The sequence below is a fragment of the Hibiscus syriacus genome, unplaced genomic scaffold (genome assembly GCF_006381635.1).
Source record: "Hibiscus syriacus cultivar Baekdansim isolate YM2019G1 unplaced genomic scaffold, ASM638163v2 tig00001825_pilon, whole genome shotgun sequence".
Lineage (NCBI taxonomy): Eukaryota > Viridiplantae > Streptophyta > Magnoliopsida > Malvales > Malvaceae > Hibiscus > Hibiscus syriacus.
Window position 1 is genome coordinate 175,748 of NW_024061893.1, and position 27,074 is coordinate 202,821.

Sequence of the window (27,074 nt, forward strand, 5' to 3'; positions counted from 1 at the left end):
TAATTATTAAATTAAAATTTCATTTTATTAGTAATTATTAAAAACTATATTATAATCATGCAAATTATTATATTTTATTCACACATATTTTAACTTGTTATTAAGGTTAGCGACAAGCTGATATTATTAAATATTTAAATTTTATTTTTTGTGTAATTAACTGTTCAATATTTTTTAAAATTACATATGTTTAAATTTAAAATTTTCGTGTTTAATTTATATTATTTATTTAAATAAATAATATTAAAATTATAAGTATAAATTAATATCAATTGAATATTTAAAAATATAAAATATTTAATTGTATCAAATAAAATTTAAATACTCAATTATACCAAAATAAATAAATTTGTAATTAAAATTAAAATTAAATCCCAAGAATGTTTACCTTTTAAAAATAAACATATTTATTTTATAAAAAAATTATATATCGTTAATAACCATCATAAATATTAACCTAATTAAATTTAACATATAATAAAAAATGAGAACCGCCGATTATTTTAATTAATAAAAAATATTTTCCGCCTCTGAGGTGCCCTGCCCCCGTAATAAATAAAGTGGCACTATCGTAGTTTTTGGAGAAATCCAGGGGCCCTTTCTCTTCAACTTTTGATCACGCCTCTCCCATCATCCCTCCTTATATTACAACCGACTCTACTCCAAAATATAACAAATAAAAAAACAACCTTTTTGATCTCTGCCTCAACTTTGTCTTCCTATTAAAAAGGCGGGTGAAAGAACGGCGAGAAGAAGAGTTCTTTTTCTTCGTCTTTCTTTAAATTAAAAAAGAAAATTATAATGTGCCCGACCACCGAAAATCACCAGGGCTCCGCCGAGGAATCCGACATCGAATACCCTAGATCCCGATCAACGGATGATACTACGTCGATTCCTGATTGGATGACCGAGTCTATCGGCGGTGGTGGCTTGCCACAAGTTGACCTTGAAAAACGGAACCAACGGTTGGGCCTCTCCTCCAGGTGATCTCTTCTTTCTCCGTTCTAAAACCTACTTGACCAAACGTCAAAAATGTCCCGCCGGCGATTACTTACTGTCTCCCATCGGTATGGACTGGCTCAAGTCCACTTCCAAGCTCGAAAACATACTCTCCCGTCCCGATAACCGTGTTTCTCAAGCCCTTAAAAATGCTCAATCCGAAGGCGAATCTATGAAATCCTTCGTTTTTGCAGTCAATATCCAGGTCCCAAGTAAAGATAATTATAGCGCTGTTTTTTATTTTGCCACGGAGGATCCTATCCCTCCCAATACGTTATTTTATCGGTTCCTTCATGCCGACGATGCCTTCAAGAATCAACGGTTCAAGATGGTTAACCGGATTGTTGAGGGACCGTGGGTCGTCAAAAGAACGGTGGGCAACTATGCGGCGTGCTTGATAGGTAAAGCTTTGACGTGTAATTATCATAGAGGAGCTAATTACTTGGAAATCGATGTTGACATTGCCAGCTCGGCGATTGCCAGCACGATTTTACACCTTGCATTGGGATACGCGACGAGTGTAATAATCGATATGGGATTTGTGGTGGAAGGACAGGCCGAGGATGAGTTGCCGGAAAAATTAATTGGTGCGGTTAGGGTTTGTAGGATGGAGATGTCATCTGCGACTGCGATTGACTCAGGTACGTCCCCGATTGAGACAGCGGCGGCCGGCCGTGCAATAGGATCCGCTAAGGTTAATCACCATGCATCCTATGACGGCGACGATGATGACAAATTATGCAAATGCAACGAAGGTTAATGCAGTAACGCCGTCGATTCAAACAACGACAGGCAATGAAATCGGAGTACGTAAATCCGGGGGTGGTGATGATAATGACAAATGATGCGACAGAGGTTAATTATAAAATTTTCTTCGTTCTTTCTTTCCTTTCACGTTACGAGAATTCGGGTCCCTCTTTGGAGGGGATTGATGTGTTGTAGATGATAAGATGGGCTCTGATTTTCGTAGATGGAAAAAAAATTACAGTTTCTTAAACGGAACATGGATGGATTGGATTTAAATGTTTTAACACAATTCTTTCCTGTTATTAATATTTGAATCTTCACTGAACACTGATTACATATTGTTATTGAATTCCGGGGCATTGTTTCTCTCATGCATTGAGAAGATACTGACGGCTCTCCTCACATTAACAGTGTGCAAATCTTGCCCGCATTGCTAATTTTGCATCTTAAATGGAATTCCCAATGATATAACAATCTCTTGATAAATAAAGATATATATTTGGTTATCTACATGTTGGACTGAATAAAAAATAAATTAATTTTTTTATAATGTTCAAAACATATATATAAAAACTATGCAGATATTATTTATGTGCTTTAATATATTAAGAACTGATACATCTTAAAAATATATGCGGATGGTTAATTTGTTAAGAATGTAACTCATAAATAATAACTATATTTATAGATATGAAACTAGAGATTGATTAAAAGAATAACTTATGAAAATGAAGCAGGTTTAGTAATCATTCATATAGGATGAATGATTTAATTACTATTTTGTGTAATAATCATTTTCTTCATATGATTTATAATATAATATTGAGATAAAAGTGGTTAAATCAGGTAGATAAAACTTAAAAGATCATAAATATCTTGCGAGAGTAATATTCATAATAAGGTCGTTGGACAAAGAATACGAATAAACTTATCTTTCGGTAATTTTATATGAATGAGAGTTCGATCATGATGCTTTAACGGTATGACTTTGTGACTTAAGTAATCGTGCAAACTCTAAACATATACGATTTTGAAAATAGCGCAATATTTATATTTTTTGGGTAATCCAAGTATTCAAAGACCTCTCCGGATAAGATTTTTGTCAACCACCATTGTTCTCATAACATCGAACATAAAATGTCAATAAATTTATGATATTAAATATCATAACTGATATGATTTTAAAATAAGAAAATAAAATTTATTTATATATAATTTTTAATTTGTCATCTTCGAGATAAAAAAAGATAAATATTTTGATATCTTACAAATAAATATCTCTTCACTTAGCTCCTTTGCTTCCTTCTCTGTATTCATTGTGTAAAAAAACACACCCTATTGCCAATCAAATATAGAGTTCATTTTCCTTGGTAAACTATACCAATATTATTGAATTTAAAAAAAATATTTAAACCATTAACCTTTAAAAATTTCCATTTTAATCCTCCATGATAATTTTGCAATCAAAAAAATATACGTTGAATTCCCCATTAACAGAGGGAAGGAAAGTATAAAACTAACCTGGAATAATTAATTATAATATTAAGTACGAGAGCAGTTCTTGACGTGCAGCTTACTCATGTTGTAAAATTCCTTTAGTCAATTCTCAGTGGTGGTCTACCTTAGTGTTTGGGTTCGGAAAAATCAAGCAACAAATTGATAATGGAACGTCAGGTCCATTTCAGCTAGACGTGGTTCAAGGGGCAGAATCAAAGGACAAGACGGTCACAGTATATTAACAATGTTCGAGTGGCTGAAATATAACGTACAACAAATTTTTTTGAATTGAATTGTGACATGATTTGGCCGTGTAATATTAACAAAGACGAGAGGAGACTTGTAAAGAGATTGATTGTTTTTTCTTCTACACCAAAACTTGGATCTTTTGGGCCTCAAAGTCTTCCGCGTGCTTTTAAGTAGTTGTCCCATTTTTTTTGAATCTTTTGGTCTGGTGGAGATTTCATTTGATCTCTCATTCTATAAATACCTGTTAGTAAAATAAGATATTATTGTACACAAGCAAATAGAGGTGCAGTCATAAGAAATATGAATGGTTCCTCTGCGTTGATGGCCATCGCTCATATTTTCTTCTGCTATATCCTTTTTTCCTCTTTTAATAAGCCATTTGGTTATGGTGCTATTGTGGCGGAAAAAAGCAAGTCACACACTATTCCATCCATCTGCTCAGGTAATTTACCCTACTCTCGGTGGATGGGACAATCGCCCCATAAAAACTTAAAATGCTCATACATTTTATACATTTTTTGTATTTTATTCTCATAATTTATTTTCGATCTCAAAATTTTATAACTTCATCTCAAATATAAAATATAAAATATTATCGATGTTCATCTTTACTATTCATCTTTGAGCATTAAGATTATTATATTAGCATATATAGAATAACGTCCCCTTTTCTTTAGGTCCTGAGACTGGTTTGCGGGTAGTCCATAAATATGGACCCTGCTCACCATTCGGCCTGAACAGAACAGCAGCCACTTCAAGTCAGATCCTGGTCCAAGATGAACACAGGGTTCATGTTTTGAATTCTAGGTCACACAAAAGGCGTACAGGTGGCGGGAAAAAGAAAGGGGGAGGGAGAAGGCGTACAGGCGGTGGAAAAAAGAAAGGCAAAGAGGAAGCGGTGACGGAACTTGATCTTCTAAATGATTCAATAGGTGCTGCCAATTATTTGGTGGAAGTTGGTTTTGGCACACCCGCAAAATACTTTAATTTGGCTTTGGACACTGGCAGTTACATAACCTGGGTACGGTGCCAACGTTGTACAGGGTCTTCTTGTCCACAACAACACAACGAGTCGCTGTATTATCCTTCTTCTTCCTCAACTTCCTCAAATGCTCCGTGTTATCCGTTGTGTACTTATACTCAACCCTATTTGGACCATTCCTACGCAATTGGATTTTTTGTGGCCGATACGGTTTCCATAGAGCACGAGGATGAGATTCCTGGATTTGTTTTCCTTTGTTCCGATGAGCAAGCCGGGGATTTCGGAAAAGCAGATGGGATACTAGGCTTAGGCCTGGGCAGCGCTAGCGTTGACTTTGGTAGCTATTCTCTTACATCCATGTTTGACAATGTATTTTGTCATTGTCTTCCCACTTCTGATAAATCAATGGGATATGTTTATTTTGGTGACAAAGCTCATGAGAAGTGCCCGTTTTCCGGTTCTTACACACCGCTTCTAACAGGCTCTGACCCCAGCCTTTATTTTGTAAATCTTATTGCCATAACAATAGGCCAGACAAGAGTGGAGATTTCTTCGGATGGATCATCCCCGAGAGCCATTATAGATTCGGGAACCGTCATTACCCGTCTACCTTCTTCGGTCTATTCGGCATTGCGCACCGAATTCCAAAGATTGATGTCGGGATACCCGAGTGCACTTCCGGATCATTCATTGGATACGTGCTACAACCTGGAGGGATATAATGATCCAGAAATACCTATGGTACTGCATTTTGAAAATTTGGATGTAAGTTTGGATCAAGCAGCAGTTACCTCGAAAGGCAATGGAAGGTCTCAAGTTTGCTTGGCGTTTGCTGAAAAAGAGAATGAGGATGATCTCACGATCATTGGTAATCATCAACAACAGAATCTGAACATACTCTATAACATCCCAGATCAGAGGGTGGAAATTGGACCCGGTAGTTGCCTATAAGTCGATGGTTATTTTCTGACTGGGTGTCTTGTTTTTATTACTATTTCTTTTGGGTTTGGTTCACTGGTTATTTTCTGAGTTGGTGTATCTTTCTTTTGTGGTGCTTTTATGGCGTTTTCAGCGGCAATCCAAATATCATATCAGAATCTTGTTCATGTACAAGAGGATACTGGATTTCTGCACTGTATGTATTAGTTTCGAGCATATTTCAAAAGATTGTGTTTTTTAATGGAGTATTAAAAATTTAACTGTACTGGAATCTGTTAACTTTGTTGATGTGTAGTTTGAAATTAAAAAGTTTGACTAGACAGTGATGTAAAAATAGTTTGTACCTAAAAAAATAAGTACACTAATAATTAATTAATTAAACAGCTGCCACTTCAAGCTAGATTTTGATCCGCTTCTAAGTAAACCAAGTGATGAACCCACCAGCTTTTATCGTGCAACTCTTATTGCCATAACAACAAAGCAGAAAAGAGTCGGTATTCCCTCCCATGAAGCATTTTAGATTCAGGAACTATCATTACTCGTCTACCTTCCTCGGTCTATTCGGTGCTGCGCTCAGAGTTTCGAGGATGGATGACGGAATACCCCACAGTTTTGTGCTCCTCCCCATGAACTATTAGATTCCTGCTATAACTTAAAGCGGCATGCTAATCCGGAAATACCTAAGATGGTACTACATGTTGAAATTTTGGACCAAACAGCAGTTACCTGGAAAGCTAATGGCATGCATGTCTCAAGTTTGATGGGCATCTGCTCAGAATGAGGATGGCCTCATAAGAATTTTTTTTAAAAAGAATCTAAATTTGGATTTATCCAATTCAGAAAATTAAAGTATTACAAATTTACTAGAACGATTCGAAATGACATGAAATTGAGATTGTTTCAAAATGTGCATGTTACCAATCAAGCATAACTTCAATTTTGAAATTAACAAAATATGCGTTATTTTTCGTTGTTTAATTTTATTTGCCTTCAACATATGAACAGTTGGGTCTTCCCCGCGCATAATAAATCGTCATAAAACAAAAGGATGAGACTGGTTCTTAGAAGTCCAACATACGCAATGTTTAGATCATATAATCTAAATTATTATGTGAATCCCCTTCGTGTAAATTTGCTCTGTATTCTCATTCACCAAAATGAGTCAAAGGTTGCAGTAATACTAACAAAGTATTCAAGTGGGTGTGGGGATGAGTAGAAAATCATAAACTATCGAATTTTGATTTTATTTAATTTTATAGAGTTGTTTTTCCACACAAAAAAAAAGATTTGAGAAGGTTTTGTTTGAAGGAGGGGTCAGTATCGGATTCGGGACAAAAAGAAATGCCCGTAATGTTTACGGAACTAAGACAAGATGAGACTTATAAAGACGCATGCTTTATATCAACACCAAGACTTGGTTTATTGGGCCTCCAAGTCTTCAGCGTGTTCCTTGACCCCAAATAGAATTTTTCAAGTTTCGAATATTTTGGCCATTGCAATTGCAAACAATTCAATTTCATAGTTTCCTGGAAACAACGATTTCACTTCATTTCTCACTCTATATATGCTTGTCCAAACTAGGATAACAACATCAAGTGGAACTGCAATCATAAGAAATACGAGTGGTTCCTCACCTTTTATGGCCATTGCTTATACTTTCTTGTGCTATATCCTTTTCATCTCTTTTAATAACCCATTTGGTCATGGTGCTACCGTGTTGGAGAAAAACAACTCACACTCCATTCCATTTCACTGCTTAGTAATTTACCTCATCCTCTAGCATTATCATTATTACATAAACGTATATATGAATAACATCACATTTTTCAGGTCCTGAAAAAGGTTTGCGGGTGGTCCATAAATATGGACCTGCTCACCATTTGGCCTAAAGAGATCGACCACGGTTTCAAGCCAGATTCCTGCCCAAGAGGATCGTCGGGGTTCGAGTCATGTATTCCAGGGTATACAATAGGCGTGCAGGTGTCTGGAATAGTGGAAGGGTGGGAGAGCATGATGTTCTAAAAGACTAACTAGGTTCTAGCAATTATCTGGTGCAAGCTGGTTTTGGCACACCCGTACAAACTTTTAATTTGACTATGGACACGGGCAGTTGCAAAACCTGGGTACAGTGCCAACCTTCTACGACGTTACCCTACCCGCAACAACAAAACCAGTCGTTGTATTATCCTTCTTGTTCCTTAACTTACTCCAATTCCACATGTTCGGCGCCACCTTGTAAAGGAAATGATGGAGAGAAATACAATGACAAAACCAAAGTCGATGGAACTTAATATGGTGGATACGCTTCATATAGAGGACGAGTATGAGATTCCTAATTTTTTTTCCCTTTGTGCCGATCATGTAAAAAGGGACTTTGACGACGCAAATGGGATACTAGGCTTAGGTTTGGGCAGCACAGGATATGGTGGTAGCTATGCTCTTACATCTCAAACTGCGATAATGTTTCACAAGGTATTTTGTTATTGTCTCCCTCACTCTTGAGGAGAATTCGGAGCTATTTTTCATCGCCCGTGTGGAGGGTCACGGCGAGGCATATTCCACGCGAAGCGAATAAGCTGGCCAACAGTCTTGCCAGAATCGATCGGAAAAGGTCTCTTGGACGAACGGGTGTTTACACACCCTCCCACAGAAGTTTTAAGCTTTCTCAATTCTGACATGCTAGAGTCGAGAAGAAGATCCTCCCACTGACTTTAGTAGCCCCATTTGCTACAAAAAAGAAAAAGAAAAAGAAAAAAGGGATATGTTTATTTTGGGGACAAAGCCCGTGGAAACGGCCCATATTTTTATTCTTACACACCGCTTCTAAGGGGCAAATTAGATCCCTACTTTTATTATGTAAATCTTACTGCCATAACAATAGGCCAGAAAAGAGTCGATATTGGCACTGGTTATTGTGTATCATCTCTCAGAACCATTTTAGATTCAGGAACTGTTATTACTCGCTTTCCTTCTTCGGTCTATCCAGCACTGCACTTGGAGTTCAAAGGATTGATGTCTAAATACCCTCCTGTCCCTCCTCCTTATCCTGATAATGTACTGGATACATGCTATAACTTGGAGGGGTATGATAAGTCGGTAATACCTACAATGGTACTGCATTTTGAAAATTTGGATTTAAATTTGGACGAAACATCAGTTACCTGGAAAGCCAATTGTTGAAAAGTCAAAAAAAGGGACACCGCATTTGTTAAGTCAAATTCGATGCAGATTTTACTGAAAATATGTAATGGGTAACTGTCAATTCTAGTCATTGTAATTTATGGTATTTACAAATTAGTCCTTAAGCTTCAACTATAAATACTCTGGCTCATTTAACTTTAAAATCATCCCAAAGCATTCTAGCTTTCTTCCAATACTAGAGAGAATTTAGAGAGTTTCTTGAGAGTTGTTTTCTTTTTTTTATCAAGAGAGAATTATCATTGTTTTCTCCTTGATAGATCGAGAGAAGTTGTAATTTATGTTTTCTCATAGTGAAATTCTTCTACCGTTGCCCGTGGTTTTTACCTTATATTATTTAGGAGTTTTCCACGTAAATTTTGTGTCTATTTTATCTTCATTTTTATTTTCTCAAATTATTTGTTGCGATTTTGCTCTATCCGATAGCTATCTTCTTCAACAATTGGTATCAGAGCCAGATTTGAGTGTGTAATATCTGCTTATTGTCTTTGTGGTTGCCACCAAAAGGTGGATCCTCCAACATAAGAAAGTAAGAAGTTATTACCCATTCTTTGAAAGTTCCAGAGAACTATTCACGATAGTGAAATAGTGGGAGCTATCCGTAATAGAAGCTATGACAACGAAATTTGATATTGAAAAATTCAATGGCAGAAATTTCTCATTGTGGAAATTGAAGATAAATGTAATCCTGAGGAAAGACAGTTGTCTAGCAACTATCAGTGAAAGGCCGGTAGATTTCACAGGTGACAACAAATGGATCGAAATGGACGAGAATGCTATGGCAAACTTTCATCTGGCATTAGCAGATGAAATATTGTCAAGTATCGAGGAGAAGAAGACAACTAAGGAGATATGAGATCATCTCACCAAATTGTACGAGGTCACATCGTTGCACAATAAAATTTTCCTTAAGAGGAAATTGTACACTCTCCGGATGCCAAAATCTACTTCAGTGACGGAGCACTTAAATACAGTTAACACTTTATTTTCTCAGCTTACATCCTTAAGCTGTAAAATAGGAGAACAAGAACGTGCTGAACTTCTACTTCAAAAGTCTACCGAATTCGTATGATCAACTCATCATCAACTTGACAAACAATAATGTCACCAGTCTAGTCTTCGATGACGTTGCAGCTGCTATTCTACAAGAAGAAAATCGGTGCAAGAGCAAGGAAGACGGACAAGTAAATCTGCAACAAGTAGAAGCGTTGACAACGATGAGAGGGAGATCAACAGAACGTGGCCAAAGCAGCAGTCACAAACATGGTAGATCGAAGTCGAAAAGCAAGAAGAATTTAAAGTGCTACAACTGTGGAAAGAATGGTCACTTGAAGAAAGATTGTTGGAGTCTAAATAAAAACTCCAATTGAGATGCATTCGGAGATTTACCTATAGCGAACTATCCAAATAAACAGGGAACTTTGTCTACATGGCGTTTTATTGAAGAGTAACACTATCAATAACTGTAAAACTTAAAGGATATGTTTCAATATTCAATTATGAACGGATATTCAAAAATTCATTAAAAAAACAAATAACAAAAAAGGAGTTCAGAATAAATGAGTGAACACTAGAAAGACATGCAAAGTGCAAACCAGAACAAAAAGGTAAACATGATGTTGAACCATATGGAATTTGCAAAGCAAAGAAGAGCATCAATCCAACAAAATTTTAGATAGTAATGACAGAAGAAAAAACAGCAACCTAAGGCCTCCGCCACAGAAAAGTCGATATTCGTGAACCTGGCTTGAAGATTGCAAAACCGAATACAGATATCCCATATTATGGCTGGAGTTTATTAAGATTTTGCCGCCTTGTATCCAAATCAGGGAATAGCAAAAACATTTCTATCCGAGGATAGATATTTTAGCAGATGAAAGACAAGGATAAAACCACTCTTCAGGCTTGGAGGACCATACTAAAATTAAGCCAACAAAAATTTTAACCTACAAAGAAATCAAAATTTCCAGAGCCAACTTAAAACCAAAATTGGAATATTAACTGAAGGCGAACATATCCATTATCCAATGCAATAAATAAAAGTCTAATTTAAAAATAATGCTCGAAGAAGGAGAAATGAAATGCCATACATACTAACAACTGTAAACGAAGAGAGACAGAGAGAGAGAGAGGGAAATGCAAAGGAAAGTTCATACAAAGCGTTTTTATAGGGAAGAAAAAGACGAGACTTACAAATGGGAGATTAGCAGACGGTTTTAGAGTGATGAAATGATTTTGTTTCCGTTTCTGTTTGATTCTCAGTTGGATTTTGGTTGGTTTGTTCTTCGTTGCAAAACCGTTAGTAATAATTGAAGGCAAAGACTAAGTCAACCCACGTGGTTTTATATAAGGTGATTGAACGTTGAAGCATACAGGTGGTGCGCACATGATTGAACGTCTTCGATCAATAAATACGTATTAAAACAAAATATATGCTGGATTAAATGAGACTGAGAATACATTATCTTATACCCACTTCTTTTCTCTACAAAATTAATTACATTATCCCGACCCGGAAGGAAGATGGCATCAGTTGCCAAATGGAAGCAATACAGCGGACGCCTAATTTAATTAAAATAAATTGGAATACCAACCTACTCTCAGAATTCATCACTCTCTGTCCTGTTGCTAATGGATGTATTATCAGTGTTTTGAAAATCAGATCGGATCGGTCGATTCAACCGGTTTAACAAAAAATCGTTACCTAGTCCGATTCAATCTACACCGGTTGAACCGCTACTAGTGAACCGGTCGGAACCACTGAACCGTTCGAACCGGACCGGCTAAAAATCAGAAAAAAAATGAGAACAACCGAAAAAAAACTGTCAATTTTGTTTTTTTTTTAAAAAAAAATTAAACCATACGATGTCATTTGTTAAACGAGCCAAGTCGAACTCGAGTATTGCTGAGCTCGACTCGAACTTGAAAACTTTAAAAGCTTAACTTGACTTAAACTCGCGAGCTAAAAATTATCAAGTTCAACTCGATCTCGAAATATAATATTAAAACTTGAACTCGAAAAGGCTTGAACTCAAAAAAAATTTAGAAGCTCTATTGAAGCATAAAATTCGAGTTTGATTGAAGTGAAAAAATAATTCACTCAATGCTCACCAAAATGCTCCATGATTTTGAATAACAAATTACCTCTATTATTTATAGAAGTTAGTTGGGATGCTCTTTTATGTTTCTTAGTCATGTGAGATTATTTTGTTCTCATATTTTTACTCCTTAGACTTTTGGGATGCTCTTTTATATTTCATATCCATGTGAGATTGCTTTTTTTTAAAAAAAAAATTAAACCAAACAATATCATTTTGTTATAATTTTTTTAAGAGAAAATAACCTCAGTGACCAAAAATCTTAGATAATATACGATTTTGACCAACTTTTTTTGGATTTGCGAAAATGACCAACAAAATCGCAATGCGATCTCTAATTCGTATTGCGATCTCCACTATCGCAAATTCACGTTGCATTTCGCATTGCGATAGTTGAAAATCGCGTTGCGTTTTTCCATTTCGCGTTGCAATAGTTGGAGATCGCATTGCGATTTTCCATTTCGCGTTGCGATAGTTGAAATTGCAACGCGATCTCCATCATCGCAAATTCGCGTTGCATTTCGCGTTGCGATAGGTGAAATTCGCGTTGCATTTCGCGTTGCGATAGTTGAAAATCGCGTTGCGATTTTCCATTTCGCGTTGCGATAGTCTACAGTTGTCGTTGCGATTTTCCAAATTCGTTGAAAAAAAAAGATTTTGTTTCTTAAGAATTTTCTCTAAAAAGATAGTATACGCGCGGACGTGTCGAAGACACGTATTACCACGACCACGACCACGACCACGACCACGACCCGACCCGACCCGACCCGAGACGAGACGGACGGCGGCGGTGCGCGAGAGTCCCCCTTGTTCTCTATCACTCAACAAGGAAGTGGGAAAGCCAAGCCTTAAATATCATTCTCAATAGTGTTTCCAATACAATGTGGGATTGAGCATTACCAACACTTGTTTCCAATACATTGTGATTATTCAGGAAACAATTAACAATCATGCACCTTAAAACAACTGAATCAACAACCAATTACATTAGTATTATACGATTAAATATGTCATAATTAAAAGTCAATCTACAATCAATCGCGATTATTGCAATTTTAAGCAAAACATTCAAAAATAATATCACTATTTAAGGCTCAATCCCACATAGTATTGGGAACAAGTGTTGGTAATGCTCAAATCCCATATAGTATTGGAAACACTATTGGGAATGGTATTTAAGGCTTGGCTTTCCCACTTCCTTGTTGAGTGATAGAGAACAAGGGGGACTCTCGCGCGCCGCCGCCGCCGTCCGTCTCGGGTCGGGTCGGGTCGGGTCGTGGTCGTGGTCGTGGTCGTGGTAATGGTAATGGTAATACGTGTCTTCGACACGTTCGCGCGGCTACTATCTTTTTAGAGAAAATTCTTAAGAAACAAAATCTTTTTTTAACTATCACAACGAATTTGGAAAATCGCAACGACAACTGTATACTATCGCAACGACAACTGTAGACTATCGCAACGCGAAATGGAAAATCACAACGCGAATTTCAACTATCGCAACGCGAAATGGAAAATCGCAACGCGACTGTAGACTATCGCAACGCGAAATGGAAAATCGCAACGCGATTTTCAACTATCGCAACGCGAAATGAAAAATCGCAACGAAATTTTCAACTATCGCAACACGAAATGGAAAATCGCAACGCGATTTTCAACTATCGCAACACAAAATGCAACGCGAATTTGCGATAGTGGAGATCGCAATGCGAATTAGAGATCGCATTGCGATTTTGTTGGTCAAAATCGTATATTATCTGGGATTTTTGGTCACTGAGGTTATTTTCTCTTTTTTTAACCCCAAATTTATTTTTTAATTATAATTATATAATTATATTTATTATTTAATATGTTTTACCTTAAATATTATGTTGTAACTAATTTAAATCATTTTATTTCACTTGATTTTATGATTTTTAACTTATATATGTTATGACTTGATTTGAATATGACTTGTGATATAAAAAATTATTTTTTATTAAATATTTTTGGTATTTTTATTTAATTTTTTAAATAATTATGACGTCATCTGATTCTTCCGACCAGTCGGACCGGTTCGACCGGTTAAATCAGTGAACCGGTAGCATGGCCGGATTACTAACCGGTCCGATTCTAAAAACCATGTGTGTTATCACTATGGATTATGAGATCTTTGGGCTTTTGCCCATTTGTGTATTTGTGAAGATATACAGACCCAGAAAATCTCCGAAACTTTGTTGTTGAACCGCATCATCAAGGCTGATATCATGTCTGCAAAAAGCTATGGGTTTGAGGGTTCAATGCTATGCGGATGAACATTGGGGTCCAAACCTCTGGGGCTAGCTTCACCGCTGCACGCAGTGACCCAAACCCATTTACGACTCTTGTCAGAATTGCATGGTCCTGCAATATTACGGCAAACCAAACACGTATTAAAACAAACCTCAAGGCAAATCGTTTCAAGTTAATTCAGTGTACGGGATTTTAATCACGAAGACATCACAAACCTCTTGTTTTGTTGTTTTCCTTTCTTTATTTTCAGCATCTACTCTACAACTCAACTTCATCCTGTAGGAATATATCTGCTGCTCTAATTATATCCCGCAGGAGGAAGACACGAACTAGTTGACCCTTTTCAGATAGAATGAAATGCATGAGATCTTCTGTGGCTGCAACAACGGCACGCATATCAAATGACTTCCATCCCAAGGGATGCAAACCTTTGTCCTCTGACTTTGGAGGCTCCTCAGACGATTCAGATGCCTGTTCTGATATGGCTGCTACCTGACATGAGATGAGCCCCGGTCATTAATGGTATGAAGACAGATTGTGAACTAAAATGGACAATCGTCTTTATATATTACTAGAAGATACAATTTCATAGTAAATATGGACTAGTCTGCATTTGTAAAACAAAGAGAGAAGGCCTACCAAGCGCTCCAGGCGGTTCCATCTAATGGATCCATTATTACAGATGAGAAGTTCCCTTAAAAATTTTCTCATATCAGGATTTGGATCGGCCAAAAGCCTCCCAATCACAAAAGGGTATGCACTTTCAACTACTTTGAGATCAGGATCAAGAACTTTTGCTGTTCCTTCTAGTGAACCAAGAGCTCTTACCACTAAAGCATAGCCCGGGGGGAGAGAGAAGTTAAAATCATACATGACATCATACAACTGGTTCATTATAATCTGTAATCCAAAGAAACAAGAAGAAATTACAGGTGTCATGCTTTTACTTTTAAAATAGTAAAGACAGAAACTACAACATGGACCAGACAAGTGACTGGCAGAGTGGAAAAAAAGGGTCTTGTGGGAGCTTCATGCAAACTTTTGAGATTCAAACAAACGATAATACACATGGATATTAAAGAGGCCGTAAATAAATCTCACTTTGCAACCCAATAGCTTAAATGTAGAAAATGCTATTTTGGCTTCATCTTAAAACACTGCAGATGGGCACTTCCTATTATCATGCAACACGACAAGGTAATTATGTTTAAGAAGGCATCTTATCATCTTTCATGTAAATATTTCCCTATAACTTTCAAATATCATCATTTTACTTGTGAAAAGAAATCAAGAACCATCTTAATTATCCAAATAATAACAATCATAATGCACAAACTTTAGAGCTACTCAATCTACAAGAGAGTGGTGTTTTTGTTGGAAATCCTAGAATTAAGGGACTGAATCTTCTTCCTTAGTTTTAGGAATTAACTTAGTGTAAATATGTCTCTAATTGTAGTTCCTAATTTTTAGGGATTCTTTCTTAATTTTTAGGAATTCTTTCCTATTTTTTACACTAATTCTTACTTTAAAAGATGTAATATGCTGTTAGAGAAATATCAGAATCATTTTTCTCAAATTTGTTCATGGTATCAGAGTTGTAGGGATATTTCTGATCCATTCTACTTCTTTATTTTTCTCTCGTGTCTTGTTTTTCTATCACGGCAAACACTGGAAATATTTCTGATTCCGAGACTTCACAAGTAACTCAGAATGTCAACCAAGCACTATCTCATAGTAATGTTAATTCGTCCCTCACAATCACTAATCATCGATTAGATGGGAAGAATTTTTTACAGTGGTCCCAATCGGTACTCATGGTGATTCAAGGTCGTGGGAAACTAGGATATATCAGTGGAGAAATTCCACGTCCTCACCTTACTGATCCTACATATGCTACGTGGGAACTCAATAATTCTATTGTCATGGTCTGGCTGATCAACTCCATGGAGAGTCACATAAACCGAACCTACCCCTTGTTCAAGACTGCAAAAGAAATGTGGGATGCAGTCAAGGAGAACTATTCTGATCTAGGAAATGCTTCTCAAGTTTTTGAAATCAAGTTAAAATTAAAAGTACAACAACTACTTAAAAGTCTTATGGCAGGAACTCGATATGTACTATGAAGTGGACTGGGGTGAAGGCTTGGAGCACACCAAGTTCATGTCACATCTCAATAAAGAACGGCTGATCGTCATTTCATCAGAGAGAAGGTAAATTCAGGAGAAGTTTGTATCACCTATCTTCCTACTAAGCAACAAGTTGCAGACTTGCTAACTAAAAGTCTGAGTAAGAATGTGTCTGAAGATTTTATTGGCAAGCTGGGATTGATAAATATATACACACCAGCTTGAGGGGGAGTGTTGGAAATCCTAGAATTAAGGGACTGAATCTTCTTCTTTATTTTTAGGAGTTAACTTAGTGTAAATATGTCTCTAATTGTAGTTCCTAATTTTTAGGGATTCTTTCCTATTTTTTGCACTAATTCTTACTTTAAAAGATGTAATCTGCTGTTAGAGAAATATCAGAATCATTTTTGTCAAATCTGTTCAGTTTTGTAGTGCTTATTATATATAGTTGCCAATAGATGAATCTCAATAATGAGGTAAGGGGACTACAAACAAAAACCTGGAAGTCTTGAGATTGTCGAGTACCCTTGTCGAACGACATCTGTAAAGTATCTGCCACAGATTGTATATCAACTCCTTCAGGAATAAATCCCAAAGAAAGAAAGTCATTTGCCAATCCCAGAGAGTCACGGTTAACAAAGTGCACAAGCTGAGAGAAGCAAGAACTTATCAAGAGGAACACAACCTCATGGAAATAACCAGCAAAACTCAACATCAACATTCTTTATCTCTAAAATAACACACATGCTAAAACTAGAAAAGATGCAAAACGAAGATTACAAAATAATAAAACAAGCTCCCAGAATTAATTATGCAAAAGGAGGCTTATGGTATGTGCATGAAATAGTAACCACTAACCAGGTAAAGACTACTTAGAGGCTAGAACCTAGGTTAATAACTATTGCTTTATTTGCTCCATTATTTTTATCACATCAACATGAATAAAATACCACTATAAACTTGCACATGCGATGCAAGCACTAGTTGAGGAAAAAGATGAAACTCCAGTTCAGAGATATTATTTAGCTTCATGCAAGCTTATGCCCTAGTTGCTTTTCAATGTTGAATGTAATCTTAATTTATCCAGACCATCATATCATGAAAAACTAACTGCATGCATAGAGGACCTGTCATGACTACCATGATGATATTTAAAGCAGCAACCTGGTATAATTATCAATAGAATGGCTCTTAGTCTCTTACCACTTGAATAAGTCCTACACGGTAATGGTGAGGGATATCCCCCATCATCTCAAAGTCTAAATATGCAAGGGAGCCACTACTTGTAGCAAAAAGGTTTCCTGGATGTGGATCAGCATGGAAAAACCCAACCTCAAGCAATTGTCTCAAAGGGCAGTATACTTCCCCAACATCCCATAAACAGGTGGGTAAAGTCAGGTTATACACAGTTAGACCATACATTAGGAGCAAAACTAATTACTGAATGGCCAAAAGCTCAAACAAAACAACGAATTAAACCTCGTCAATCAGTTCCCTTTTGTTCAGCCAAGCCTCCTTCAGGGAAGTTTCATCCGTAAGCTTAATTCCATCTACCCATTCCATTGTAAGCACAGCTTTTCGTGTCAGGTCCCAATATATTTTAGACATTTTTATTCCCTTCGCAATTTTGGTTTTGTTGGCAGTCCCATCTTTATCATTTTTGATCAAAAATTTGACCATGGCCTGTACTCATAAGGAATTTGTATAGATATAAATAACCACTTATAAATCATTAGGACAAAGTGCAACAAAAGGTTATACTAACGGGATCAAATACAAAAGCATGCTGTGGGAACAGTTTCACGCAATATCATATAACATTTTTTCACTATAATCCCAACATCTACCCTTAAAAACTTTTCCTTCCTTTAAAGTGAAGCTGTGAAGTTGACTCCTCGGAATACTAAATCAGATTAAAACAACCAATGACACACAAAAGATGATGCCAGGACAAGAGTCACAAGTTAACCCCTTTAATAGTTCTACTCTTGAAGAAGCCTAAACAATTCAATATATTCCATATCATTTGATCACTTTAAAATTACTTAACATGAACCCTAGGGTCCACACACAACTATATAATACTTACTAGGACAGTCACCATAAAGAGAGGCAAAGCGTTCAGCATTTCTTGCCTCCAAGATGTAATCGATTTCATCAAACATGTGTCTTACCTGTTCATTTAAGAGAGACCTGAAGATGTCCATAAGCATGTACAATTTCATTAATGAAAAGATGATAGTGCAAATGCAGGTACTATACAGAAACAATATGAAAATGAATAATGAGCTGCATTGTACACAAAATAGCAAGTCATAAAATCCAGATGCTAGGCACCTCTATTGCGAAGATCAAAACCTGTGCATATTATTTACAAAGGCATATAATAACTGATTATAAAATAAACGTACACATTATTGGAACATCTACGCACTCAACATGGAGAACTCACCACTTCATTTACAGCAACTAACAAATCTTTCCGGGCTTTTGCAAATCGCTTTAATTGACCACCGATCATATGGAATAACAATGCATCAAGGGTCAACAAGAGTGACATACCAGGCCTCTGTACTTTAACAGCTACAAGTTCTCCAGAAAGAAGGTGAGCTGCAAGACTTAAAGCAATGAAGCAAACATTCAACTTTACAATTCTCAAAAGTGTTGTACTGAAAAAAGCGCTATTAGAAAGCTGTAATGCTTTTGACATGAGAAAATGATATGATGGAAAGCTAAGCAAAATATATTGTTTTCCGTTTTCGGAAATGGTTGTCTGACCTTTATACACCTGTCCTATAGATGCAGCTGCAATAGGTTCAGGGCTTATATCAGCAAATATTTCTGAAATTGGGGTACCCAGTTCATTTTCAATAGATTTTATTGCGACATGGGTGGGAAATGGGGGAATCTGATCCTGGCATTAACAAAAGAACGAAGATCAATGCCAATGTCAATAAGTAACAGATCTCGATATGAGTCCTAATTATAGGAGCAGAGATGGTTGTGTACCTGTAACTTAGCAAGTTCTTGGCAATAAACAGGTGCAATATATCTGGTCTAGTGCTCAGAGCCTGCCCAAGCTGTATACCCAAATAAAAGTAGGCCAATATTTTAAGTTCTACCCGGGAGGATTAAGATATAAAATGGGTAAGACTTTGTTTCTTTGCTACTTATTTCTTCTTCCAGTAGTAAAATGCAAAAAGAAGTTGACATCAATATTCAGAGGTCAGATTCATATTGAAAATTTCATGCAATTGGTTTCAACTTCACAAAAGGGCAGTATTGAACAGTCAGGTTTGCTACATTTTGCAAACTCTGGTAAAGTGAAGCTAGAAGTCTAGAACAAACAAAGCCCAATAAACAACCTAATAAAAGTTATTCAGAAAATGATAAAGCAAAGATAAAGTAGCTTGCCTTAACATAAAAAGGACCCAAGCGAATTAGTGTCTCCCGAAACTGAAATTGTACGAGTTGCAATAAGGTTGTACTGTCCAAAAGATAACAGGCTTATTCTTAAAATAACATGAAATTGCAACTTTTAAAACATGTAGCATAAAGTTTGCCAGACTATGCGGCTATGCCTAGGTCTAGTATTTTAGATGCTCCATATATAGTGCATATGTATGCATCAATGAATAACAGAAACAATTCAATTTATTCAACAAAACAAGTTTAAGAATCTAATTCTTACTATACCTTGGAAGCACGCTTATTAATGTCCCTAAAAAGGAATTGCCAAAGGGTCAACTTTAATACATGAAAAGAAACAATCACTGCTCTATACAACGCCAAAAATGGACCAAATCGATAGACAGCAGAGACACTTTTTGAGCCGTGTTCCAACTATATGCCCAAATTCACTTTCCAGTGATTCTTTCCTCAACTTTGCATACTCGGAAGAAGGCCTCTCCCCATGCACACTGACAAAACCCTCAAAAAACCTGCACAAAAGACTTACACCAAAGCGCTAAAGAAGCTCCACATTCACAACACCAATTTATTTAATCATTAGCACTTGCTGAATGCAATTCCAGGCATCAAAGTAAGTGGTAAATATCCATGCACTTACACATTTCGTTGCAACAAGTATGACGGGTGCCTAGTGTCCGGTGTCCTTGAAGTTCCAATTTCCATGTGAACTTGCAGAGAAATGGAACGACGCAAGATAGATCCAACAGGTCTATCATGGTGTACTGCTGCAACAGGTAATGTTGAACTAACGTAAACGTAAAAATTACACCCCAGTAAGGTCGCAAAGACAAATTGCAATAATATATAACTAAATAAACAGAGTAAAATGTCCTCTTTACTCCAGTTAGAAACAATAACGATCCAACCAAATATCAGAACAGTGGGAAGTTCCGAAAATGCCCAACTTGATGCTATAATAGGAGCTTCATAATTATGTTTTTCCTAGAAACAAAGTACATTGTAATACTAAGTACTAACATCAATTGAAATTAAGCTCGGAAGAGACTTCAAATCAAATTATTGTATATACTGATGCAGACGGAATGAATAGTGGATAAAATAAGAATAACAGAAAGAATAACACCGCTAACCGGTGAAGAGACGGCGATGAAGGTTGAGAGTGGCGAAGGCATGCCTCATTGAGTCAATCAAAATAAATAAGTGGAAAATAGGTCAGGCACCCATAGTAAGCTTTAACCAGTGAACACTATTCGTTCGTGAAAATGAATCATTGAAGGAACCGTGTGATCCGGGGCTGGCTTGCGAAACAAATATGGCTGCCGACTGCGGGAAATTTTGGCTTCCGACACTAGATTCTCCGGTTTCAACATAAAAAATGGATTAGACTCGAAGAGAGGTCGGCCCACTCTCATTATAATGGATTTAGATTCGGCTGGATTATCACCCGAGGCCCACATGATAGAGTTACAGTTAATTTTTTAGGAAAAGTAATAGTACACTTTATTTTATGGAAAATTATATAAATAATTATTAAATTAAAATTTCATTTTATTAGTAATTATTAAAAACTATATTATAATCATGCAAATTATTATATTTTATTCACACATATTTTAACTTGTTATTAAGGTTAGCGACAAGCTGATATTATTAAATATTTAAATTTTATTTTTGTGTAATTAACTGTTCAATATTTTTTAAAATTACATATGTTTAAATTTAAAATTTTCGTGTTTAATTTATATTATTTATTTAAATAAATAATATTAAAATTATAAGTATAAATTAATATCAATTGAATATTTAAAAATATAAAATATTTAATTGTATCAAATAAAATTTAAATACTCAATTATACCAAAATAAATAAATTTGTAATTAAAATTAAAATTAAATCCCAAGAATGTTTACCTTTTAAAAATATAAACATATTTATTTTATAAAAAATTATATATCGTTAATAACCATCATAAATATTAACCTAATTAAATTTAACATATAATAAAAATGAGAACCGCCGATTATTTTAATTAATAAAAAATATTTTCCGCCTCTGAGGTGCCCTGCCCCCGTAATAAATAAAGTGGCACTATCGTAGTTTTTGGAGAAATCCAGGGGCCCTTTCTCTTCAACTTTTGATCACGCCTCTCCCATCATCCCTCCTTATATTACAACCGACTCTACTCCAAAATATAACAAATAAAAAAAACAACCTTTTTGATCTCTGCCTCAACTTTGTCTTCCTATTAAAAAGGCGGGTGAAAGAACGGCGAGAAGAAGAGTTCTTTTTCTTCGTCTTTCTTTAAATTAAAAAAGAAAATTATAATGTGCCCGACCACCGAAAATCACCAGGGCTCCGCCGAGGAATCCGACATCGAATACCCTAGATCCCGATCAACGGATGATACTACGTCGATTCCTGATTGGATGACCGAGTCTATCGGCGGTGGTGGCTTGCCACAAGTTGACCTTGAAAACGGAACCAACGGTTGGGCCTCTCCTCCAGGTGATCTCTTCTTTCTCCGTTCTAAAACCTACTTGACCAAACGTCAAAAATGTCCCGCCGGCGATTACTTACTGTCTCCCATCGGTATGGACTGGCTCAAGTCCACTTCCAAGCTCGAAAACATACTCTCCCGTCCCGATAACCGTGTTTCTCAAGCCCTTAAAAATGCTCAATCCGAAGGCGAATCTATGAAATCCTTCGTTTTTGCAGTCAATATCCAGGTCCCAAGTAAAGATAATTATAGCGCTGTTTTTTATTTTGCCACGGAGGATCCTATCCCTCCCAATACGTTATTTTATCGGTTCCTTCATGCCGACGATGCCTTCAAGAATCAACGGTTCAAGATGGTTAACCGGATTGTTGAGGGACCGTGGGTCGTCAAAAGAACGGTGGGCAACTATGCGGCGTGCTTGATAGGTAAAGCTTTGACGTGTAATTATCATAGAGGAGCTAATTACTTGGAAATCGATGTTGACATTGCCAGCTCGGCGATTGCCAGCACGATTTTACACCTTGCATTGGGATACGCGACGAGTGTAATAATCGATATGGGATTTGTGGTGGAAGGACAGGCCGAGGATGAGTTGCCGGAAAAATTAATTGGTGCGGTTAGGGTTTGTAGGATGGAGATGTCATCTGCGACTGCGATTGACTCAGGTACGTCCCCGATTGAGACAGCGGCGGCCGGCCGTGCAATAGGATCCGCTAAGGTTAATCACCATGCATCCTATGACGGCGACGATGATGACAAATTATGCAAATGCAACGAAGGTTAATGCAGTAACGCCGTCGATTCAAACAACGACAGGCAATGAAATCGGAGTACGTAAATCCGGGGGTGGTGATGATAATGACAAATGATGCGACAGAGGTTAATTATAAAATTTTCTTCGTTCTTTCTTTCCTTTCACGTTACGAGAATTCGGGTCCCTCTTTGGAGGGGATTGATGGGTTGTAGATGATAAGATGGGCTCTGATTTTCGTAGATGGAAAAAAAAAATTACAGTTTCTTAAACGGAGCATGGATGGATTGGATTTAAATGTTTTAACACAATTCTTTCCTGTTATTAATATTTGAATCTTCACTGAACACTGATTACATATTGTTATTGAATTCCGGGGCATTGTTTCTCTCATGCATTGAGAAGATACTGACGGCTCTCCTCACATTAACAGTGTGCAAATCTTGCCCGCATTGCTAATTTTGCATCTTAAATGGAATTCCCAATGATATAACAATCTCTTGATAAATAAAGATATATATTTTGGTTATCTACATGTTGGACTGAATAAAAAATAAATTAATTTTTTTATAATGTTCAAAACATATATATTAAAAACTATGCAGATATTATTTATGTGCTTTAATATATTAAGAACTGATACATCTTAAAAATATATGCGGATGGTTAATTTGTTAAGAATGTAACTCATAAATAATAACTATATTTATAGATATGAAACTAGAGATTGATTAAAAGAATAACTTATGAAAATGAAGCAGGTTTAGTAATCATTCATATAGGATGAATGATTTAATTACTATTTTGTGTAATAATCATTTTCTTCATATGATTTATAATATAATATTGAGATAAAAGTGGTTAAATCAGGTAGATAAAACTTAAAAGATCATAAATATCTTGCGAGAGTAATATTCATAATAAGGTCGTTGGACAAAGAATACGAATAAACTTATCTTTCGGTAATTTTATATGAATGAGAGTTCGATCATGATGCTTTAACGGTATGACTTTGTGACTTAAGTAATCGTGCAAACTCTAAACATATACGATTTTGAAAATAGCGCAATATTTATATTTTTTGGGTAATCCAAGTATTCAAAGACCTCTCCGGATAAGATTTTTGTCAACCACCATTGTTCTCATAACATCGAACATAAAATGTCAATAAATTTATGATATTAAATATCATAACTGATATGATTTTAAAATAAGAAAATAAAATTTATTTATATAATTTTTAATTTGTCATCTTCGAGATAAAAAAAGATAAATATTTTGATATCTTACAAATAAATATCTCTTCACTTAGCTCCTTTGCTTCCTTCTCTGTATTCATTGTGTAAAAAAACACACCCTATTGCCAATCAAATATAGAGTTCATTTTCCTTGGTAAACTATACCAATATTATTGAATTTAAAAAAATATTTAAACCATTAACCTTTAAAAATTTCCATTTTAATCCTCCATGATAATTTTGCAATCAAAAAAATATACGTTGAATTCCCCATTAACAGAGGGAAGGAAAGTATAAAACTAACCTGGAATAATTAATTATAATATTAAGTACGAGAGCAGTTCTTGACGTGCAGCTTACTCATGTTGTAAAATTCCTTTAGTCAATTCTCAGTGGTGGTCTACCTTAGTGTTTGGGTTCGGAAAAATCAAGCAACAAATTGATAATGGAACGTCAGGTCCATTTCAGCTAGACGTGGTTCAAGGGGCAGAATCAAAGGACAAGACGGTCACAGTATATTAACAATGTTCGAGTGGCTGAAATATAACGTACAACAAATTTTTTTGAATTGAATTGTGACATGATTTGGCCGTGTAATATTAACAAAGACGAGAGGAGACTTGTAAAGAGATTGATTGTTTTTTCTTCTACACCAAAACTTGGATCTTTTGGGCCTCAAAGTCTTCCGCGTGCTTTTAAGTAGTTGTCCCATTTTTTTTGAATCTTTTGGTCTGGTGGAGATTTCATTTGATCTCTCATTCTATAAATACCTGTTAGTAAAATAAGATATTATTGTACTCACGCAAATAGAGGTGCAGTCATAAGAAATATGAATGGTTCCTCTGCGTTGATGGCCATCGCTCATATTTTCTTCTGCTATATCCTTTTTTCCTCTTTTAATAAGCCATTTGGTTATGGTGCTATTGTGGCGGAAAAAAGCAAGTCACACACTATTCCATCCATCTGCTCAGGTAATTTACCCTACTCTCGGTGGATGGGACAATCGCCCCATAAAAACTTAAAATGCTCATACATTTTATACATTTTTTGTATTTTATTCTCATAATTTATTTTCGATCTCAAAATTTTATAACTTCATCTCAAATATAAAATATAAATATTATCGATGTTCATCTTTACTATTCATCTTTGAGCATTAAGATTATTATATTAGCATATATAGAATAACGTCCCCTTTTCTTTAGGTCCTGAGACTGGTTTGCGGGTAGTCCATAAATATGGACCCTGCTCACCATTCGGCCTGAACAGAACAGCAGCCACTTCAAGTCAGATCCTGGTCCAAGATGAACACAGGGTTCATGTTTTGAATTCTAGGTCACACAAAAGGCGTACAGGTGGCGGGAAAAAGAAAGGGAGAGGGAGAAGGCGTACAGGCGGTGGAAAAAAGAAAGGCAAAGAGGAAGCGGTGACGGAACTTGATCTTCTAAATGATTCAATAGGTGCTGCCAATTATTTGGTGGAAGTTGGTTTTGGCACACCCGCAAAATACTTTAATTTGGCTTTGGACACTGGCAGTTACATAACCTGGGTACGGTGCCAACGTTGTACAGGGTCTTCTTGTCCACAACAACACAACGAGTCGCTGTATTATCCTTCTTCTTCCTCAACTTCCTCAAATGCTCCGTGTTATCCGTTGTGTACTTATACTCAACCCTATTTGGACCATTCCTACGCAATTGGATTTTTTGTGGCCGATACGGTTTCCATAGAGCACGAGGATGAGATTCCTGGATTTGTTTTCCTTTGTTCCGATGAGCAAGCCGGGGATTTCGGAAAAGCAGATGGGATACTAGGCTTAGGCCTGGGCAGCGCTAGCGTTGACTTTGGTAGCTATTCTCTTACATCCATGTTTGACAATGTATTTTGTCATTGTCTTCCCACTTCTGATAAATCAATGGGATATGTTTATTTTGGTGACAAAGCTCATGAGAAGTGCCCGTTTTCCGGTTCTTACACACCGCTTCTAACAGGCTCTGACCCCAGCCTTTATTTTGTAAATCTTATTGCCATAACAATAGGCCAGACAAGAGTGGAGATTTCTTCGGATGGATCATCCCCGAGAGCCATTATAGATTCGGGAACCGTCATTACCCGTCTACCTTCTTCGGTCTATTCGGCATTGCGCACCGAATTCCAAAGATTGATGTCGGGATACCCGAGTGCACTTCCGGATCATTCATTGGATACGTGCTACAACCTGGAGGGATATAATGATCCAGAAATACCTATGGTACTGCATTTTGAAAATTTGGATGTAAGTTTGGATCAAGCAGCAGTTACCTCGAAAGGCAATGGAAGGTCTCAAGTTTGCTTGGCGTTTGCTGAAAAAGAGAATGAGGATGATCTCACGATCATTGGTAATCATCAACAACAGAATCTGAACATACTCTATAACATCCCAGATCAGAGGGTGGAAATTGGACCCGGTAGTTGCCTATAAGTCGATGGTTATTTTCTGACTGGGTGTCTTGTTTTTATTACTATTTCTTTTGGGTTTGGTTCACTGGTTATTTTCTGAGTTGGTGTATCTTTCTTTTGTGGTGCTTTTATGGCGTTTTCAGCGGCAATCCAAATATCATATCAGAATCTTGTTCATGTACAAGAGGATACTGGATTTCTGCACTGTATGTATTAGTTTCGAGCATATTTCAAAAGATTGTGTTTTTTAATGGAGTATTAAAAATTTAACTGTACTGGAATCTGTTAACTTTGTTGATGTGTAGTTTGAAATTAAAAAGTTTGACTAGACAGTGATGTAAAAATAGTTTGTACCTAAAAAAATAAGTACACTAATAATTAATTAATTAAACAGCTGCCACTTCAAGCTAGATTTTGATCCGCTTCTAAGTAAACCAAGTGATGAACCCACCAGCTTTTATCGTTTCAACTCTTATTGCCATAACAACAAAGCAGAAAAGAGTCGGTATTCCCTCCCATGAAGCATTTTAGATTCAGGAACTATCATTACTCGTCTACCTTCCTCGGTCTATTCGGTGCTGCGCTCAGAGTTTCGAGGATGGATGACGGAATA

At 36.4% G+C, this 27,074-nt stretch overlaps 3 protein-coding genes, 1 long non-coding RNA gene and 2 pseudogenes across 4 annotated transcripts in view; 4 read left to right on the forward strand and 2 right to left on the reverse strand.

Moving 5' to 3' along the window:
- LOC120135389 overlaps nt 1-10,873 on the reverse strand; it is a 29,939-nt gene extending 19,066 nt beyond the window's left edge. Inside the window, exons 1-2 of the long non-coding RNA XR_005517250.1 lie at nt 10,805-10,873; nt 10,316-10,557 (exon numbers count right to left, since the gene is read on the reverse strand). This is a non-coding gene — a long non-coding RNA (uncharacterized LOC120135389). The remainder of the gene's footprint in view (nt 1-10,315; nt 10,558-10,804) is intronic.
- Nucleotides 655-1,999, forward strand: LOC120135332 (annotated as a pseudogene).
- LOC120135301 (aspartyl protease family protein At5g10770-like) lies at nt 3,754-5,582 on the forward strand. Its single transcript, XM_039151587.1, has 2 exons — nt 3,754-3,934; nt 4,170-5,582. The coding sequence occupies exons 1-2, from the start codon at nt 3,793-3,795 to the stop codon at nt 5,423-5,425; spliced, it is 1,398 nt and encodes a 465-aa protein (XP_039007518.1). The 5' UTR covers nt 3,754-3,792; the 3' UTR covers nt 5,426-5,582.
- A 348-nt stretch (nt 10,874-11,221) lies between the features above and the next one.
- Nucleotides 11,222-20,873, reverse strand: LOC120135357 (annotated as a pseudogene).
- An 882-nt stretch (nt 20,874-21,755) lies between these two features.
- LOC120135321 (protein ENHANCED DISEASE RESISTANCE 2-like) lies at nt 21,756-23,131 on the forward strand. Its single transcript, XM_039151607.1, has one exon. It carries the CDS (start codon nt 21,861-21,863, stop codon nt 22,815-22,817), a length of 957 nt encoding a protein of 318 aa, XP_039007538.1. The 5' UTR covers nt 21,756-21,860; the 3' UTR covers nt 22,818-23,131.
- Nucleotides 23,132-24,811: 1,680 nt separating this feature from the next.
- On the forward strand, nt 24,812-26,640 carry LOC120135312 (aspartyl protease family protein At5g10770-like). Its single transcript, XM_039151597.1, has 2 exons — nt 24,812-24,993; nt 25,228-26,640. Exons 1-2 carry the CDS (start codon nt 24,852-24,854, stop codon nt 26,481-26,483), a joined length of 1,398 nt encoding a protein of 465 aa, XP_039007528.1. The 5' UTR covers nt 24,812-24,851; the 3' UTR covers nt 26,484-26,640.
- Nucleotides 26,641-27,074: the final 434 nt, after the last annotated feature.